Source organism: Gymnoscopelus braueri, assembly GCF_963280865.1.
Source record: "Gymnoscopelus braueri genome assembly, chromosome: 21".
Classification (NCBI taxonomy): Eukaryota; Metazoa; Chordata; class Actinopteri; order Myctophiformes; family Myctophidae; genus Gymnoscopelus; species Gymnoscopelus braueri.
In genome coordinates this window covers 34,995,348-35,014,955 of record NC_137623.1, presented here as the reverse complement: position 1 = coordinate 35,014,955, position 19,608 = coordinate 34,995,348, and the positions used below count along the sequence as shown (strand labels likewise).

General features: G+C 43.9%; 1 protein-coding gene across 2 annotated transcripts in view; it reads left to right on the top strand.

Moving 5' to 3' along the window:
• Positions 1-19,348, top strand: part of drosha (drosha ribonuclease III) — a 137,180-nt gene extending 117,832 nt beyond the window's left edge. For both annotated transcript variants that reach the window (XM_080417844.1, XM_080417843.1), the window contains exons 30-33: positions 3,723-3,826; positions 8,131-8,223; positions 9,346-9,392; positions 18,818-19,348. In XM_080417844.1, the coding sequence (XP_080273970.1) occupies positions 3,723-3,826; positions 8,131-8,223; positions 9,346-9,392; positions 18,818-18,948 (375 nt within the window). In that variant the 3' untranslated portion in view covers positions 18,949-19,348. The remainder of the gene's footprint in view (positions 1-3,722; positions 3,827-8,130; positions 8,224-9,345; positions 9,393-18,817) is intronic.
• Positions 19,349-19,608: the final 260 nt, after the last annotated feature.

The window sequence follows — 19,608 nt, the reverse complement described above, 5'->3', positions numbered from 1 at the left end:
TGGGCTTGTTTCACGCACTCACCTGGGGGATACAAGCCCGTTCTGACTTGTTCCCCCGGGTTTATAACGGAATCTTTTAGCACGCATATTTGCATGTTTATGTACTGTATGCACAGCTACATCTGTGTGCGTGCGTGCATGCATATGTTTGTAACTGGCAGACAAGCAATAAGGCCGCTAGTGACATAAGCCTTGTTTCCATGGTGGAACAAGCTGTCCCGGAGCCTGTTGGTCCGGGGCCTTGTGTCGTCCTACCACTTGCCAGACGGTAGCATCTGATGCTCTGGGCTGTTCGCACGACCCGGCCTCTACAGAGCTTTGCAGGTGAGGTCAGTGCAGTTCCCCATGTCATGCAGTGATGCCTCTTATCTGGTTAGGATGCTCTCGGGTGTGCCGCTGAAGAACAGTATGATCTTGGGGCCCCCATGCTGAACTTCTTCAGCCACCCAAGGTGAATGTGGAATTGCCGTGCCATTTCCAGCATGTGGCCGTTCTCAACAGCAGACCCGTTTAATGGCAAACGGGGTCTAGCCTCCCTCCTCTCTTCCTGTAGCAACGACGAGAGAGAGGTTCTCCTAGCATTACTGTGTCAGGTTCTCGACCTCTCTCCTAGCACTTCTAGCCCAATTAACCCCAAGCCCCCACAATTCCATTTTAGTGGAATTAGTAGCTCACTACAAGCTGCTGCATTTGGCTGACCTCTGTGTGTGTGTGTGTTTGTGCTGGTGGCGTGCACCGAACAATTGCCGATGTACAAGCTCACAACGCGTTGTAGATCAGAATTAGGCTTTCGCTTACGATAAAAAATGGCAAGAATTGCGAAAATGGCATTCATAAAATTGGCGTCCTAAAATGCAGTGGTGGAAAAAGTACTCAAATTCTTTACTCTAGTAAAAGTACCAATACTGCAATATAGAACTACTCCGTTACAAGTACAAGTCCAGAATTCAAAATTTACTTGAGTAAAAGTACAAAAGTATTGGCATCAAAATGTACTTAAAGTACCAAAAGTAAAAGTACAAAAATAGCAGATCTACAAGCTCACAACGCGTCGAGATGCGACGCGTTGTGAGCTTGTAGATCGGCTATTTTCAAATAGCCTATGTATGAAATAGGGCTAAAGTGGTTAATGTATGTTTTATACTATAATAATTTATATCTACAAAGTAACTAGTTACTAAAGTTTTCAAATCATTGTAGTGGAGTAAAAGTACAATAGTTGCATCTGAGATGTAGTGGAGTAGAAGTAAAAGTATTGGAAGTTGGAAATACTCAAGTCAAGTACAAATACCTCACAATTTCACTTAAGTACAGTACTTAAGTAAAATGTTATATACTTAGTTACTTTTCACCACTGCTAAAATGTTGATGTCCTCAGAGGTATAGTAATACAAACGCGCGTGTGTGTGTGTGTGTGTGTGTGAGAATCATCGGTGCAGATGTCATGCTAATTGCCGTCTTGGTGGGCCTCTCAGGGGACTCTCCCCTAGCTGTTGGAAAGAGCTCTGCTCTCTGTATCATGAGAGAGAGAGAGCACACCTAATTTCCACTTCCAAAGAGCCAAAGTTGTGAAACTGAGAACATGCCTCCCCCCTTTCCCCCAGAAAGCGCCATGGACATCATTCAGCCCTCCGTCAAATGTGGATGTGCAAGAAAACAGAGAAGGGAACACGATCAGTGCACTTTTGCATTCATTTTGATTTCTTGTGTTCTTGATTGATTATTTATTTATTCATTTATGTATTTACCCATACATTGTTATACCTTTCAATCCGGGACGGCATCTGTGTCACATTAATCGTTGCTATATATACATATAGCAAATGATACAGTATATATATATATATTTTATCCTATATTGAAATCGCCTATTGGGTGGACTTTCTGTTTATTCTTTCGTTTATCAGTTGGTGTCCGTTCCCCTATATGCCCATATCAGTCGGATCGTCTAGTAAATAAAATGTGCCTGTAGTTTTTCAGAAAATGTAGGATTTAGAAGGCGTTTTTGAAATCGGTCTCAGGTCTAAATGGGTTATTTTTATTATTATTATTGTTATTATTATTATTATACGCAGATTTCAAGCTTGTGTACCCGGCCCATCTTCCAAGCGCCTCGCCTCGGAATCACCGACGCCACAGTCAATTATATCTATGGCGCTTTAAAATGTCCCTGCTTAGAGTTAAAGGAATGCAGAAATCCCCCCCAGAGAGCAAGAGAGAGCGCGGCAGCGGCAGCTACAGAGGCAGAAAGACTCTTTGTAGAAAATTAATAGGAGCAGACAGTTCTACATTCAACGACTGCCTTCTATAATGAGGCTCCTACTTGTTCCGGTCCGTTAATGGAGGCAGGCTTTTAGAAGTCCCTGTTGGAGGAGGCTGATGTATATCAGGGCCACACACCTGGGACACTTCTCTACTCCGGGGCCTCAGGATCGGCTTTTATTTTAAGTAGCCTGTGATTTGTACCCTACTGCCATGATGACGCAGATAGAGAGACCATGATGAGAGGAAGAGAGAGAGAGAGAGAGAGAGAGAGTGAAGCCCCAAACACTGCAAGCTTCAGGTGACGCTGCAGCCACACTGGAGGCGTCAACTGGACACCTCTAAACCTGTTGACGCGTCTCTCAGAGCTCGGTTCTATTTTGGAGCACCAGCGCTCCAAAATAGAGATGTCACAGACCATCTGAAATGAGTTGGAGCAAGGCGGAAAAATAACCAATTTTTTTGTTTCGTTTTTCTGCTTGCGTCAGTGAAGCTTTCAGTGTGTCGCGGCCAGAGCCAGCCCAGCCAATAGGCAGAGTAGGGCGCCATTAGGCTGGAGGGGGCGCCCACCAAGCCAAGATTTAAGTTTTTTTTTTAATAATTAAGAATTGAAAAATATACATATTTGTGTATTGTTTATAGAACACAAAATAATAAAAATAACCCTTGAATTTGTATGTCTATGTCCATGCCTATCCAACAGCTCCGCAGCGCCGCTTTCAATTTCAACAGTGAGGCAGAGTTAAATTAACACTGAGGTTTTTCACTCTCTGTGGGCAACACAGGGGATGTACAGTATAGACAGGTTTCTCGTTTACAAACATTACTGGATGTGTGCCATTCAGGGTGCAAAACCACTTTAAAAGGAATACGCACAGCTGAGATTAATAAACTGATTAGAGTCGGCTAGAGCCATGAGCTGCAGTGTATGATGGTGATGACAGGAGATAATTAAACACCTTGCTATCTACTTAGATAACGGCCAATGAAAATTAATTAATATTAATATACAGTATAATAGTTTTGTTTAAAATGTTCTAGCCTTGACAACCATGCAGTCTTATGCAAAGATTAAAATGTAAATTAGATAGCATGGTATTAAAACTGATGCCTGGTTTATTTGTTGACCTGGCATCCTAATAGTGTGCATAGTTTCAATGTACATATTATTCCTATGGGCACTACACTATCTCTATGCATTTGATGTAGTACCTTGTGCTTACCTTCCTTACTGTCCGGGCTTGTATCCCCCAGATCCTGAAGCACTGTTGAGTTGTCACCATTAAAAATGAAGTCTCTTCATTGGCGTCGACTTGCTATCAGCCTAAAACCCACTACCACCATCGAAACACAATGCAGTGACTGTTGCCTGTTATCACTATCCGAGAAGGGGTGTATCTTTCATCAAGTAGAAGGCTTCATCTAAGTTACACGTGTGTGCATGTGTTATTTTGTTGCAGGAGTTCATTTTGAACCAAGACTGGAATGACCCCAAGTCTCAGTTGCAGCAGTGCTGTTTGACCCTGAGGACAGAGGGCAAGGAGCCCGACATCCCTCTGTATAAGTGAGTCTCTCTCACATACACACACACACACACACACACACACACACAAACCTCTCTCTCACTCACTCACTCACTCACTCACACGCACGCTGCACACAAATTGTATCATTCTCATCTCTCTGTCTGGTCTGTTTGTCTATTATTTGAATTTTTTGACGACATCGGTATCGGCAGTTATGCAGCCCATGTGTCCCGATATTTAATCAGTTTCAACCTTTCCGTCCCTGTGTTTTGGGCATGTCAATGGACATGCCACTCCCTCGGGTCGCTGTGAGTGACCTGCGTGCCGAGTTTATTTTTATTTTATTCTTATGTGCACCTGATCTGCACTTGCACAATAGGAACACTTTTCTTAAGCAACGTTCCGGTCACATAGACCTTCTCCAGGCACCTTGCTAAAACGTGATTGCCGCCATACTCCGTTCCTCACAGGAGGAAACCACTCACAGTACCGACTCTCTACCGTGGGTCTCAATTTAGATGATTAACACGACAATTGGCGGTAATGGTGATGGAGGTGTGACGCAGGTTTGGAAATGGTTACATCAATAATGTAGCTGCAATCATGCTGCTGTTCATGTTAAATATATAGCTCCTACCTGCCTCTTGCTGCCTGTGAAAGGCTTTTTAGTGCAGCTGGATTGATTCAGCTCAAGCAGGGGTGCTACGGGGGCCAATTGGAGCGCTGACCTCACCAACCTGACCCCTTTCAGGGGGCCCACGTCGAGGGGGGGGGGGTGAGTCCGAGTGACACAGACTGTACAGGGTCTTGCTTTTCATTGCCGGTGTCACCGTCTGTCCTCAAGTGTGTGCCTGCATCCGAGCACGTCTCGGTGTCAGGCCAGAGGAGCGGCTCGGACAGTCACTCCCCTCCCGCTACCCCTGGGTCATGGAAGTATCAATTTTTCTGTAGAAAATCTCATAGGGAAATCTTGGATCGCGTCATATAAGAACTGTGTTCCAAAAATAAACAAATCAGCCCCGCGATTCTGGCAAGTATGTGACTTACATTTTATAATTTGATACATTTGGGGATTTTTGGATACATTATTACTTTCGTTAGTGGATGCTTCGTATCCATAATATGGATATGGATGTTATGAGTACAATTGTGGGGCTGATTCGTTTATTTTTCTAACACAGTTCTTATCTGACGTGATCTAAGATGACCCTTTGGGATTTTCAATAGAAATAATTACTCCTTGACCCAGGGGATAGCGGCCTCTAGAGGCAGTGCATTCAGACTTTGGTTCTCTGACAATAAAGACGATTCTGATTGTATTGGGAGAGAAGAAATACATAGAGACTATGAGAGAGATACTGTACAGTATAGTAAACCTTACCCTGATATACTAGCAAATAGACAGATGAGGGGACAGAATGAGAGAGTCAGAGATTATATGTTGAAAAGAGAGAATGAAAGAAAGACACTTGACGTAATGACGCTCCAGCGGGCTGGCATGTTTATCCCATTGAGCATGACTCACAGTATACTGCCAGTGCGGACAAAAGCATGCCACAGTGTGTTTGTTTGAGTTTCAAAGAAGCAATTGGATTCCATTAATTTCCGTAAGCTGAAAATCAACTTGCAGACCTTGAAACACTCTAGATATCATTTTGAGAAGTACCAGTACCAGATTGTTTGAAAAGAATAACTGAAAAGATGGAGTTATGAATGAAATAAAAAATGACTTATGATGTTTAGTCAACATAGTGCAGTGATCTTTAGCCAACAGACTCAGTTATTCAGGCAAGTTCGGTAACATTTGAATTACTTTGGAGAAAAAGAAAGAAAGAAAGCCATTAACGCTAATTGGTTTATATATTCATGTACCATGCATGCATGCATATGACTGAAGTTATGAATAGACATGCATTGTCAATGATGTACAGGATATAAACGTCGCACAAAAAATGGACACACATGACAGGGAGCGCCAGAGCAATGGAGACACACGGAGAGAACATCTTCAAGTGAGACATGAAGAGGAATATGTAATGTGACATGGCAACATAAGCTGTGAAGGCACTCGGGCGGAAGGCAATAGAGCTAATGTGCCAGAGCACCAAGTGTCTATGTGATGACAGAAGCAAGAGACCCCCTGCCTCCCCACGCTCTCACTTTACTAGACCTCTGGTCACGGCAACATTCACTTACTGACTGTGACACACGACACATGCAACCACAGATGATATAGAGAGGGACACACACACACACTACACACGTACAGCCACATAATGATATAAACACGCACCAGTGGTGTAAAAAAAACTAAATTTTTCTACTTAAGTAAAAGTATCAATACTGCAATGTAGAAGTAAATGTCCGGAATTCAAAATTTACTTGAGTAAAAATACAAAAGAATTGTTATCAAAATGTACTTAAAGTACCAAAAGTAGAAAGTACTCGTTATGCAGAATCTCCCAATTCACAAGTTTTCAAATGTATAAAATGTCAAAAAATCTTTTGAAAATAGCAGATCTACAAGCTCACAATGCGTCGCATCGTGACGCATTGTGAGCTTGTAGATCGGCTATTTTCAAATGGCCGACATGTATTTACAGTGGTTACAGTGGTTATTTACTTGATAACGGCAGTGATACCATCTGAGTGCCTCTGTGGCAATGTATATTTTGTAATAATAATAAAAATCTACAAAGTAACTAGTAACTAAAGTTCTCAAATAATTGTAGTGGAGTAAAAGTACCATATTTGCCTCTGAAATGTAGTGGAGTAGAAGTAGAAGTATTGGAAATACTCAAGTAAAGTACAAATACCTCAACATTTTATGTAAGTACAGTACTTAAGTAAATAATCTACTTAGTTACTTAACTTTCCACCACTGGCACACACACACATGATGACAGGAAAAAAAACGCACTGATGCGTCCAGTCAGTCATTGTGGAGGGAATGGTCTGAGTCGCTAATAGGCTGCTTTTAGTGTGTGCCTATTGGGGTAATATGGACCCCCGACATCTCTCTCTCTCTCTCTCTCTCTCTCTCTCTCTCATCTCCCAATCTCTCCATCGGGCACACATCTCCATCTAATGGGGTGGGGGTTACACAAAATTATACAACTGGCCATCTCGGTGGGCCATCAAGGATGATGTTAAAATAATTTTGGCGCGGTTTTATTTTGTATCTAATTTTTCCCTTTTTTTCCTTTGTCTTTCTCTCATTTATATTTTAATATGTTCGAAATAAATAAATAAATGAAAAAAAAGGGGAATAGAATCTCTCATGTTCAACGTAGCCCCATCACGTTGACGACTTCCCAAATGCCATGCAAACTTCCTTTCCCTTTTCTTCCTCTCATATCACATTGACTAAGCGGCGGAATAACTTCAAGTGGCACATTTTCCCTGTTGAGCTTTGGAGTGCAGCGGTGCACAGAGCGGCGCTGTGTTTGCTCTGCGCGCCGCGCCGCGCGCTCCTTCGTTTGTAAACGAGAAAGGGAGCTGAATTATTGATAGAGTGCCATAAGTGACCACATTGCATTAAAAATTGATACGTCTTCCCAAAATAAGTAAATAGTCTGTGAATAATTGATGCCACACGCAGCTTGGGGTGTGGGGGGGGTTCTTATGCTAATGTTAACATTTAAAAACATCTCCCCGAGTTTTGTTTGCTGGTTTGTACGCGCGTCGTCCCCGGCGAAATGTAACCAAATTGACGGCCTGTGAGGGCTCTAAATGTTTGATGTGGAGCAGATGTGCGTTCTCTGATGTTTCTGACGTCGCCGCTGTCCGAAGACCAGCCCTCCACGTCTTTTTCAAAGAGTATTGTCCTTCATGTGTTTCTTGTCCGTTAGACTAGAGGGCATTTTTATACACACCATACGCACACATGCGGTTGAATCAATGTTCTAACCCGCCCCCACCCCCGGCAGCTTAAGATGAATTACTTTTGGTCCAGTTGAAAAGTCTTTTATCCTCACCCGCCCACCCCCACTCTTTTCTTGCTACACTTTCCTGAAGGACAGTGTCACCGAGTGTCCTTGAGCCCTCCTCCTCCTCCTCCTGCACACACTTATTATTTCTGTTCACCTCTTCCCACCTCCTCTCAAGTCCGCCTCCCTCCCCTCCACCTCCACCTCCCCCCCTTCCTCGTTCGTCTCCTCCCACGCCTGCTTCTTTCCTCCTCCTCCTCCTCTTCTCATCCACTTTCCTCCTCATCCACGTATGGTATGACGTCCGCCACGGCCACCCCTCCTTCCGCACCGTCTCCCTTGTTCAATACACCTCCCCTCAAAACCCACCCCCCTCCTGATCTTGTCTGTGTCTCTGCTTTGCCTTTCTGCAGGACTCTGCAGACCGTGGGACCATCCCATGCCCGGACCTACACGGTGGCTGTCTACTTCAAAGGGGAGCGCATAGGCTGCGGCAAGGGCCCCAGGTGAGTGGCCAATCATTATGAACAAGGAGAGAGAGAGAGATGTGGATGGAAGTAAGAAGCACCCCCCCCCCTCCACACACACACACACACACACACACACATGGATCCTCCAGCCTCTCACCCCCACTTCTGAGCACACAGCTAATGGGCCGCAGAATAATGGCCTCCGTGCTTTTATCGATGGTGTTTATCATAGCAATTAAGCTCTTGGCGGCGGCTACCCGTCCCGTATCAGTAGAGGCATTATGCAGAATGAAGATGAATCGATCCGGTATCGGGATATTGACGGGAATTGTGTTTTTTTGCGGGGGAAGCACGGGGAGAGCCTCACCGCATTAGAAGTCGTGGGTATGCTAGCTCTGTGCACATTGCCCCACTTATTTGTCTGTGTGTTTGTGTGTGTGCGTGTGTACACACGTGCGTGTTGCTCCTTTTGTAACACATGCGGTGTAAAGAAATGGCTGCTTCAGAGCAGGGTGGTGTGTGTGGGGGGTGTGGAGGGTGCACAGCGTTTGAGAGGAATGGAGCCTAAATCCATCAAACATTCACCCCTTCACACACACTCATGCATGCACACAAATCATCTGAATGGAAATCCCCCACGCCACACATACACACACACACACCCTCTTCAGGAAGGCTTCTTGAAAGAGCGCTCTAAGCTGGCGATAAGTTTTGTCTGTCACAGCATACTATTTTATATATTTACTCGACTCTAAGCCTCTGAGCCCCCCCCGGCCTCCACCGCACCAGGGCTATGATCACATGAATGCATAATGTATGTTTGCAGGCGGACACCAACACACGTTGTATAAACACTGAACGGTGGCCCAACGTGTAACCACCAAAAGGCTTAGCTGTTTTTTTTCCCCAGATTCACACGACCACGTTACCTGGGATTGTTCAGGAAGGTTCTTCAGTGGGAAAAGGAAAGAAAAAAGATCACTTGTAGATAATCCTTTAAATATTCTTGCTGGTTTGACAGACATTTAAAAAGGGATGTTTTGAATATGGTAAAGAGCTTTATTTTCTCTCTCAACCCCAACCCAACCCAACACCACCCCCACCCCAACCCAACCCATAAACTCTTTTTCTTTTTTTGCCTTTTTTTTTTCAATGCAGCATTCAACAGGCGGAAATGGGAGCAGCGATGGATGCACTTGAAAAATGTAAGTTGTCTGCTACAGAAACACATTTGTGCTTTACCCCCACACACACACACACACACTCACACACCCTATATCCATGCTTTTTTTGGTATCGATGCACACTTCATCTGTGTTTTTATGCTTTACACCCACATGCATGCTTTCGTTATTTTGCATAATGCACACACATTGCATTTTCATAATTTAAGCCTCTCACATGCTCTGCCTGCGTGTTGAATATTACTCTTGGCTGCACAGCGCGAACGCTGGCTGACAGTGAAATGTGTCCTGAGACCGGCCACTTGGCTGCATCGTACAGGATATTGGCTCGTTTGAAGCGCCAGCCCAGAGAGAACACACAAAGGCAGTAACATGCAGAACCAAAAATAAAAAACATAGGGCTGGTGGGTTGGCGGCCAAGACGGGATGCCGAGTATGGAAATGCACAACAATTTGAAAGTTGAGTTCTACAGCAGGGGTCTTTCAACAGGGGGTCGGGGACCCTTAGGGGGTCCTCAGAGTTACTACAGGGGGTCCGCCAAATCTTTGTGTGATATGTTTTGTTTTTTTTCCCTTAACTCTAGCATCCCTTTTCTGAGGAGAACTTAAACCCAAAATAGCAGATCTACAAGCTCACAACGCCTCGTTGTGAGCTTGTAGATCGGCTATTTTTGGCGGTATAGGTGTAGAGGGAATAAGAGGTATAGGTATAAGAGGTATAGGTGTAGAGGGAATAAGAGGTATAGGTATAAGAGGTATAGGTGTAGAGGGAATAAGAGGTATAGCTATAAGAGGTATAGGTGTAGAGGGGAAAAAAGGGCAGACCAAGTAAACAAAAAAAGTGTAATCTAAAACAAAATTTTATACAATATAGAGGGGGTCCCTGCGTCATATCTCCCTCAGCTAGGGGGTCCTTGGCCTGGAAGACCCCTGTTCTACAGGAACATTGGCATTGAGCAGATTATAAACGGTTCAGGCGGGTGTTGAGGATCACCAGGAAATTGTACTCATGTCTGTCGCCATGGTGATTTGAAGCGCCCCTTTGCATCGTCCATGAGGAGCAACAACACAATCACACTTTCTTCGGGCCGTATAGCCGTGAGCGTGGTTGATGAGTCACCCCCCCGTTACGCCGCTGCAATCCTTATCTGATATTTCATCTTGCCACTGAGCAGCACTTAACCCATTCTCTGCCAGCCAGGTATCAATTAATTCATTAATTCATCCGCCACTGCCAGCGTTTTCTTTTACCACATTTTAACGATCCACGGAGAGCCACGGAAGTCACGTTGTGGACACGGATGTAAACATGTCTGGGGGGAGAGGGGGGGGGGGAGGGTCTCGTCTATCCACCGGAACAAAAAACATGTTTACCGCGATCGTCCGTTCTGTTGTTATCGGCAGTTGAATATGGCTCGTTTTCATCAAAAAAAAATCGAAATCCGAGCTAGATGTATTTTTCTAAATCTCATAACATTGGAGGGAACGGAGTGACTTTTTGGGGGATGACGTCATTTCTAGTTCTAGCCTTCTCTCGAGGTCAAGGGATCATTCATAGGTTGGCGAAGAGCGCCCTCTAGGGTAATTTGTTTATAATGGCAGTCAAGTGTTGGATTTGAAATGACGGAGATCTCCGTCAAATGGCTGGGGATGTGTAGCCTGGTAAACCCTCCCTCCGGAAACCTCATTTGTAATTTATTTCAGGAGTGAGTCTGGCATGATCGCCCATTCTGCAATTTTGGCTGTGGGCTGGAGTTGGGCGGGAGTGATACCGTTGACTGACAACCCCTTCAGCCAATCAGCAGTGTCCCACTTCAGCCAGTGCATTTTTACCACCTCCAGACTAATGTGACGCAACGGGACTTTTGAGACGGCCATGCCCAAAATAGGTTGCCTTATTCGGATACATGCGTGTCACTGCCCGCCCCTGCCGGTTCTCTACATTTTTATTTTTAAATAGGCTCTGTCATGATTAATTGACCACATATATGAAGTTAAACAACTAAATGCTATCCAAACGATATCTTAAAAGTAAATTCCGTGCCTCAAAAAAGAAGTTTGAGAGCGTTTTAAAAGTAAAAAGTTTAACTGCCCACAGAAAACAATGGCGGCTCGTTCCATTTTTGTCGGCTGGACTCGGTCCCATTTGGGCTCACTCGAACTCGCCACCTGATTGGCCAACTTTCGCTGTCAATCACAGAACGATGAGCGACGACGCTTATAGGCTCGTTTTTTTGGTAATGCGCTAGAAACGCCCATACAAGCCTTCATGCCAGACTCCTTCCTGAAATCAAATGGAAATGAGATTTTCCGGAGGGAGGGGCTTTACCAGGCTAGGGAATGTGTTAAAAGGAAAATAAATGCTTTTTTCATAAGTGATGCCTAAAGTAAAAACACAATTACTGGGCTTTCCATCACACGTCTTTTATCTGACTCATTTTAAATCATACATATATGTATGAGGCATGAATAATGCAAAACATTAGTTTGAGTACTGTACATACAGGTGTGTATGCGGTCAAGTGTAATTTTGGAGCCTGAATGGCTTGCTGCACCACCTGACCGCCAGCATAAATCAAACGCACAATGTTGTTCCTTTTAGTTCAACTAATTAGCCAGAGGTGGACTTAAATGGTTTTGCTGGAGCGGGCCGGTACAAGTTTTGAAGGGGAGACGAGGTCAAACTTTTATTTCATTCCGGCCCTTAAATGAGGCCCGCAGGCACTCGTGATTGATCCTTGTTTGTGGTCCCAGGCTCTGACTTTTTATGAAACATCAGTGCGTGAGGCTGTTATTATCTTGAAGCTTTGTTTCTCTCTTATTTTCTCTCCCGTTCCCCTCAGAGCCCCTGTTATCAGGGGCCGTAGACTCTCTCCGGTGCCGTTGCTGCCGTCCTTAATTCCCTCCCTCCCGGGTGTACCCCGCTGTCACCATGATTGATCGATGCTCATTGCTAGTAAATTAATATTTCCCCTCCTCATAAATTGCCGTTTCATGTGACTAGATTAGCAATATATTTTGTTAAAAGGTCAGTTAATTTAAACTTGTCTATGCGAGTCCTCCTTCCTTTGAAGCAAAACGCTGCCACTTCCAGGGCCTGTGTTTGACTTTGCTGACTTATTGTAAAGCCACAGCGTCATGGCTCTTGATATTTACGTCTAGGTCCTGTCCAGAGGAACCATTTGTGTGCCATTATACTATCAGGCCAGGAAACCAATGCTGTACTAAATGAGACACCAAAACAGGCACTCTGGGCCTTTGGGAAAAACAAACGCGTATAACACGCCATTGGCACAGAATGAGTTAAATGCTGTACGAAAAAAATACTGCACAATTATTTGGCTATGGTTGAGGAAGTTTATCTCCTTCACCAGCCATGTTGCCAAATAGATCGTATTAGACATCATGTAGTGATTATTTTGTCTTGAGAAAGTCTGGAGGCCGGGGCTGTTGTAATTATAAAAGTTGCCAGTTTACAAACCATGTTTGTTTTGTCTCTTGAAATGCCGGAAGCTGTCCCGTTGGTCATAGTGGTAGAACAGAAAATAACCCATGCTGTTCATACTGCAGACTATGAGATGCTCTTTTTCTCCAAAGCCTCCCAAAGCTCAATATGAACTCACTCACACTGGGCTCTTATAAGATGAGAGCAGAACTCGTTCACCACAGATAAACAGACAGACAGACACACAGACATAGGAGCCTGGGCACGTCGTATTCTTCCTAGACGAGACACACTGTCTTCTCATGTGATTGTCAAGGTCCTCGTTTCATTTGTTTCCCCCGCAGCAAGACTAATCAAGGACATTAGCCTCGGTGACATGTAATCTGTCATCGATTGTCCTGTTGTCCCCCCCTCCCCCCACAGCATCGGCTCCTGGCTACATAATTTCTCTTCCTGTACAACAGAATCCACCGTGTAAGCGGTTCGATGGAGGAATCGAATTGATTCTCGTTTTTCGTTTCGTTGGACGCTTCTTCTTTCTTTATGCAGTCTCTCGTGCCCCTGACCCAAATGAAAGTCGGCAGTGTGCAGCTTCTGAGCAGCCCTCAAGCTCATAGATTCATGGGGTCTAGCTCATCAAACTTACACGGACCATGGTTAAACATTTTTAGCCTATCAGTGTGCCCTGTTCACAGTGCCGAAGAAAGTACTACTAAAGCCTCTCTCTCTCTCTCTCTCTCTCTCTCTCTCTATCTCTCTCTCTCTCTCTCTCTCTATTCAATGTATGTACAATTAAATCGGAACACAGAGTAAACAGTGCAGGGAAACATGCATTGATTCTCTCTCGTATTTCCTAAACAATTGTGGCGTCTCCTGAATGAGGCAGTGAGAGAGACTCAATCTGGCTTGTAGCTTAAGGGGGGGGAGTTGGACGGACTCAATTGTCTCCCGCCTCTCAGCTTCCTCTAAAACCCCCTTAATCTTCACTTAAAAGTGGGTGAGTAGAGGCAAGAGTGAACTGCAGCGCAGTGGATTCTCAACTCTCGCTTGGCTTGGTCCCATCCCCACCCCCCACCCCTAGGCATTGCTGGGGAAATCCCTTCATAAACAACTGTTTAGAGAGAGAGAAAAGTCACCATTGGTTTTATAGTCTTTCTCTCTCTCTCTCTCTTGCTCTCTCATCTCTCTCTGTGTGTAGGATGGCCGCCCATCCTACAGCCTGGTTCGACTGGCTTTTTCTTTCTGTTAACCCATTAAGACCTGAGGCGATTCTTAAAAATGTTTTCTAAATCCTTACAGTTTTTTGAAAAAAATATAAAAAATATATTTTTACGATTTTTCAAAAATAGTAGATCTACAAGCTCATAGCGCGGCACTCGGTGCCGCGCTATGAGCTTGTATATCTGCTATTTTTGAATAGCCAAAGAAATCTAAAGTGACACAGATGCGTTCCAGGTATTAATGGGTTAAAGGGGATTTTTTTTCCTTGCCACCGACGCCTAATGCTTGCTCAGGGGCAAAAGGTTATTTTGATTTGGCACTACTATAATAAAATTGAATTGGTCGAGCCTGCCAGTGAAGTCAAGCCGCAGAAAAAAGACAGCAACAAGTTATGCTCAAGTATCTCAAAACCGCAAACCTTCCGTCCTTGAACGGAATGATGGCCTTGTCAATAAACAGAAAGACGGGAACCTGGGCAAGTGTGTTAATGCCGTAACCAGTAGTAATCGGTATGCAGAGAGCAGAGTGGGGGCTTCTTCAATCAGAATGCCGGAATTCACAATATGTCTTTATGATGCCCGACACATAGACCTCTCTGTGTGTGTGTGTGTGTGTGTGTGTGTGTGTGTGTGTGTGTGTGTGTGTGTGCCCCCCCCCCCCCCCCAATGGAAGGTCTGAAAAGCGCTGGGCATTCATTGGCTCACCCCTCATTACACTCTTGTGCTTGCATGTTAAACAATGCAAAGCATTTATTTTAACACCCCCAGTCATCTGCCAGCCAGGGAAAAAATGCTGGTAATTTCCATATCTTAACTGCAATGTGTAGCTTCCACTCTCCCAGGCTCTCCAAATGTTGCTTTTGTCACTGAAGGTAAATTGATCTAGACTCTCTCTGTGTGTGTGTGTGTGTGCGTGTGCGCGCGCGCCTGCGTGCGCAATAATGAAACTTATGCCTTTTTCAGACGTTACAGCTAATACACCAGATGTTCTCGTTGATGAGGATAGTGGAAGTGACCATTTTAGAAGTGGGATGTATTGGTAGATCACAGTCTGGAAGAGGCATTCCTTACCAAGGTGCTCAAGTTCCAACGTCTTTAAGGATGCTATTATACAGCTTGGTTACAAATGTAAATTGCTTGTGTTTATATTTGGAAGCCTCTGTAATGACCATAAAGTAGTCGTGAGAGGCCTGCAGATTTCAAGAGCTATAAGACATTGGTGTGTGTGTGTGCGTGTGCGCAAATCTCTCAAGATGACTTGAACATTTTTTGGGGGGACTACACAATTCCAATTATTTTTTTAATGGAAAGTCTTTACGCCATTGGGTGTGTCCGAAGGTAATCTCGCAAACCACTGGACTGATCCGAACCACACGTCTTGTGCACGCTGCCCACTATAGGCCACTGAAGTACCTCCACTGTTTTATACTTTAAAAAAAAAATAATAACTTCAATTTCATAATCCTGCATTTTGTGTCCCCGAGTACATTTCTAATGTCTCGTTGTGAGGGAAATTGGTGAGAAGCTCTTGTCAACAATATGAGATCTGCCGTCGTCTCATATTATCCTGTCACATGGTCGGGGAAGAAAACTCTGCTGTCCAGCTACAGATTGACAGCCGGGGGTCGCAGCCACGTTGTCAGACCGCTGTTCAAACATCATCGATGTTCCGGCTGATTATGTCCAAGCAGTGAAACGTGCTTGAGTTCAGCATGTTGCTTAAGCCATTAAATCCGGGAACGCATCTGTGTCATTTTAGATGTCTTTGGCTATTCAAAAATAGCAGATATACAAGCTCACAGCGCGGCACCGCACTATGAGCTTGTAGATCTGCTATTTTTGAATATCCAAAGTATAATAATAATGGTCATAGCTCAAATCTAAAATGACACAGATGCGTATCCCGGATTGAATGCGTTAAAAACACTGTTGACAGGACACATGGCTGTTGAGATTGAACCTGACACATCTAGGTTATGTCCCGGGAAGCCACGCTTGCTTACCATATTGAACAAACAAAAAATGTTTAGTCCTCGTCAGTGGAATTGAGAAAACAAGTGAGTTATGAGTGAAATGTAAATTGTGCAGTAGCCCTGAAACCATCTGGAGAGTCCTTTCAACTGCTTCCTGAAAGAGACAAAAAGCTACTTGCCGGCTGTCTGTCTGTCTGTTGTTTCATTCTTTGATGATCTGTCATTCTCAGATCATGGGGCGTTCCTCTATACAATCCCATTTGGATGAAGTTCTATGAATTTTCATATCTAAGTTCTAAGTTCTATGAACTTCATATCTATAATGCATTATAAACTCTCTCTCTCTCTCTCTCTCTCTCTCTCTCTCTCTCTCTCTCTCTCTCTCTCTCTCTCTCTCTTCCCTCCTTCTCCCCTCCCCCTCTACCCATCTTTCCTACTCCCTCCCTCAGGCCAGTTATTTTATGGAGCCTCTCCAGTTGTTGACCTGGGGCCTTAATATATATATATATATATCTTCTTTTTTTGGGGGGGGGGGTTAAAGTGTATTGGTTGAATGGTTCTCGGGGTTTGGAGACCCAGTCAAGATACGCAAAGAACAGACACACACACACACACACACACACACACACACACACACACACACACACACACACACACACACACACACACACACACACACAGAGATATTTGCATAATTTATAGCTGGGCTTCATAGAAAGTGATACCAATTCCTCATACCCTCAAATAGTTTTTTTTTCCTCCATTGCCTTTTTTTATTTTAACACTTTTTTTGTGCCAAAGAGCAATACTGATTGCTGTGATGACTGCATCATATTCCACCATAGACTGCAAGGTACAGATAGCAGCTGCTGAAAGCCCCGCTTCTTACTGTATGATGGTGAACTGCTCCTCCTGTTTCTGTCTACGAGAAGATGAATCACTGAAGTTTTCTCTTTTCAAAAGTAGAAAGTTGCAAGAAATTGCCTTGAAGTAGTTGGTTTAGAATGATGCACAGGTTTAGTGTTTTAATATGCTAATCTCTTTTTACTGTAAGATCCAAGCAGCAACAACAACCTAAGTAACTCTAATGAAGGATAAGGATTCTCAACCGAGTCCAGTGAGGCAACTCATGACTCTGTATGACAAACTGTTCAAAAGTAATGCCAAAATATAGAAACTATGATATATCGACCAATCAGAATAGGGGGCGGGGCTAAGCAACTCCAATGAAGGGCAAGGACTCTCAACCAAATCAAGTGACGTGACTCAAGTCTGTACAACAAACCATTCAAAAGTTATAGCAAAAAATAGGAACTATCAAATATCGACCAATCAGAAGAGGGGCAGAGCTAAGTAACACCAATAAAGAACAAGGACTGTGATTTGAGTCCAATGACATTGACATTGACCTTGACCTTGTAGATCGGCTATTTTCACTTCCTGTTTGGCGTTGAAGTTTGACGCTTCACCACGGTCACGCCGTTTTACGAAAACTCGCGCTTTTGATAACTTTTTATCGTTAAGGTCTTTTGTGTACACTGAGCGAATTTGAGGCGGATCTGACAATTCTCCTAGGAGGAGTTAGTTAAAGTACAACCCGTGAAAATGGCTTGAAATGCACAAAAATGCCACTATAAATGTAAAATGGCTGACTTCCTGTTGGGTTTAGGTCATGGCTCCAAGAGACTTTTTTTGTAAGTCATGATACAGGTATGGACCAATTTGCATACAAGTAGGTGAAACCGTATTGTGGGGCTTCAAGCAAAACATTTCGTAGGGGGCGCTATTGAGCCATTAGGCCACGCCCCTTTTTGAGACCATTAAAATACGTAAGCAAAGTTGTGCAACTTTTTGTGTACATTTAGCCCCTCAAAAATGCGATAAATTTGTGTGAAGAAGAATTATCTTTGCAATGTCAATAGGGCTTCGCACTGGTGCAGTGCTCTAACAAGAAGTCAGCAGTATAGTTTTTACTGTTAAAGGGATACTTCACTTTCGGGCCGGGGACACATTTAAAAAAAATATTAAAAATAAATGAAAAAAGTTATGGAAAATTCATGGCCCCCTCACGACACGCAGTGTCCTACTAATGTGTGAGGGGGCCATGAATTTTCCATAACTTTTTTCATTTATTTTTAATATTTTTTTTAAATGTGTCCCCGGCCCGAAAGTGAAGTATCCCTTTAAGTTGAAGAACCTGTACTGTGACATGAAAACACAGTACATGATCAGTCGATCTGCTCAGTTATGACAACGTGATCTGTGCCATCGAATAATACAACACAAAAGGCTGGGCATCTGTCAGACATGCTGTTATAAAAAATTAAGTGTGTGTGCATGCCAGCCTCTCCATATACTGTCTAGTCATCTCATTACAGATCTCATTTGGAGATGCTCCTCTCCTAATTATGTTATCAGAATCTCATAGTCATCGCACCGAAAACCAAATGAGGCCTGTCTAATTTCGTGTCACTTTGTTTATTGTCATTGGAAAAATAGCAACACTAACAATGGCGGGGGCGCTGTCTCGTCACCACCCCGGTTTGATGGAAGTGACACTGTGACATTCGGGCTAAGCAGAACAGACTCTGTGACATTCGGGCTAAGCAGAACAGACTCTGTGCAATTTTGAAACTTAAATTGATGTCCTCTAGTTTGCGCTGACTGACCTTGCGCTCCCTCTCTCTCACTCACACTCAAACTCACTCTTTCTCTCTCTCTCTCTCTCTCTCTCTCTCTCTCTCCCCCACACCCCCCCCCCCCCTTGGTCCACTTCTGACTGTCTCCTCGCTCTGCTTGCCTTTCCAGATAACTTCCCGCAGATGGCTCATCAGAAGCGCTTCATCGAGCGGAAATACAGACAGGAGCTGAAGGAGATGAGACGAGAGCGAGAGAGGCAGGAGAAAGACACAGACGACGTGGACGAACACAGGAAGTGACAGGACGTTTTTGGGGGGGTTGCCCCCAGGTGGGGAGGGGGGGGGAGCTAAAGATCTGAATGACACCTTTCCCGCCTGTTCTACAGACCACAGACAGAGTGGAAATGGTGATTTGAGGTCATTGCGTCCTTTAGATCATTGTTTCCCAAACAGTGGGTCGGGACCCATATTTGGGTCATGGACCAATTTGTGTGGGTCACAAGTAAACTTCTCCATCTCCATTTAAAAAAAGATATATCTTATTTCAAAAGATTTAAAGAAGATTAGACCCAAAAAGAAAATGTTTCATCACTTAAAAACGATTCCAACATTTGTTTAAAGTATTTCATAAATAAAATGAAAAAATCTAATAATTATCATAAATAAATAAAAAAAGTTAAGGTAAAGTGAAAATAGCAGATCTACAAGCTCACAACGTGGCGCGAAGTGACGCGTTGTGAGCTTGTAGATCTGTTATTTTCCCGGGCAAACTTCTAATGTCTCTTTTGGGTCTTGAACTAAAACGTTTGGGAACCACTGCTTTAGAATAGGTAAAGGACATTTTCTTCATTTTCTGGAGTGCTGTGTGTTGAGGGGGCAATGTTTAGAACCACTAATGAACACGCTGATATGCAAGGGTGGATATGGAAATATCCAGGCTCTGCGTTATTTGTTCTGTCC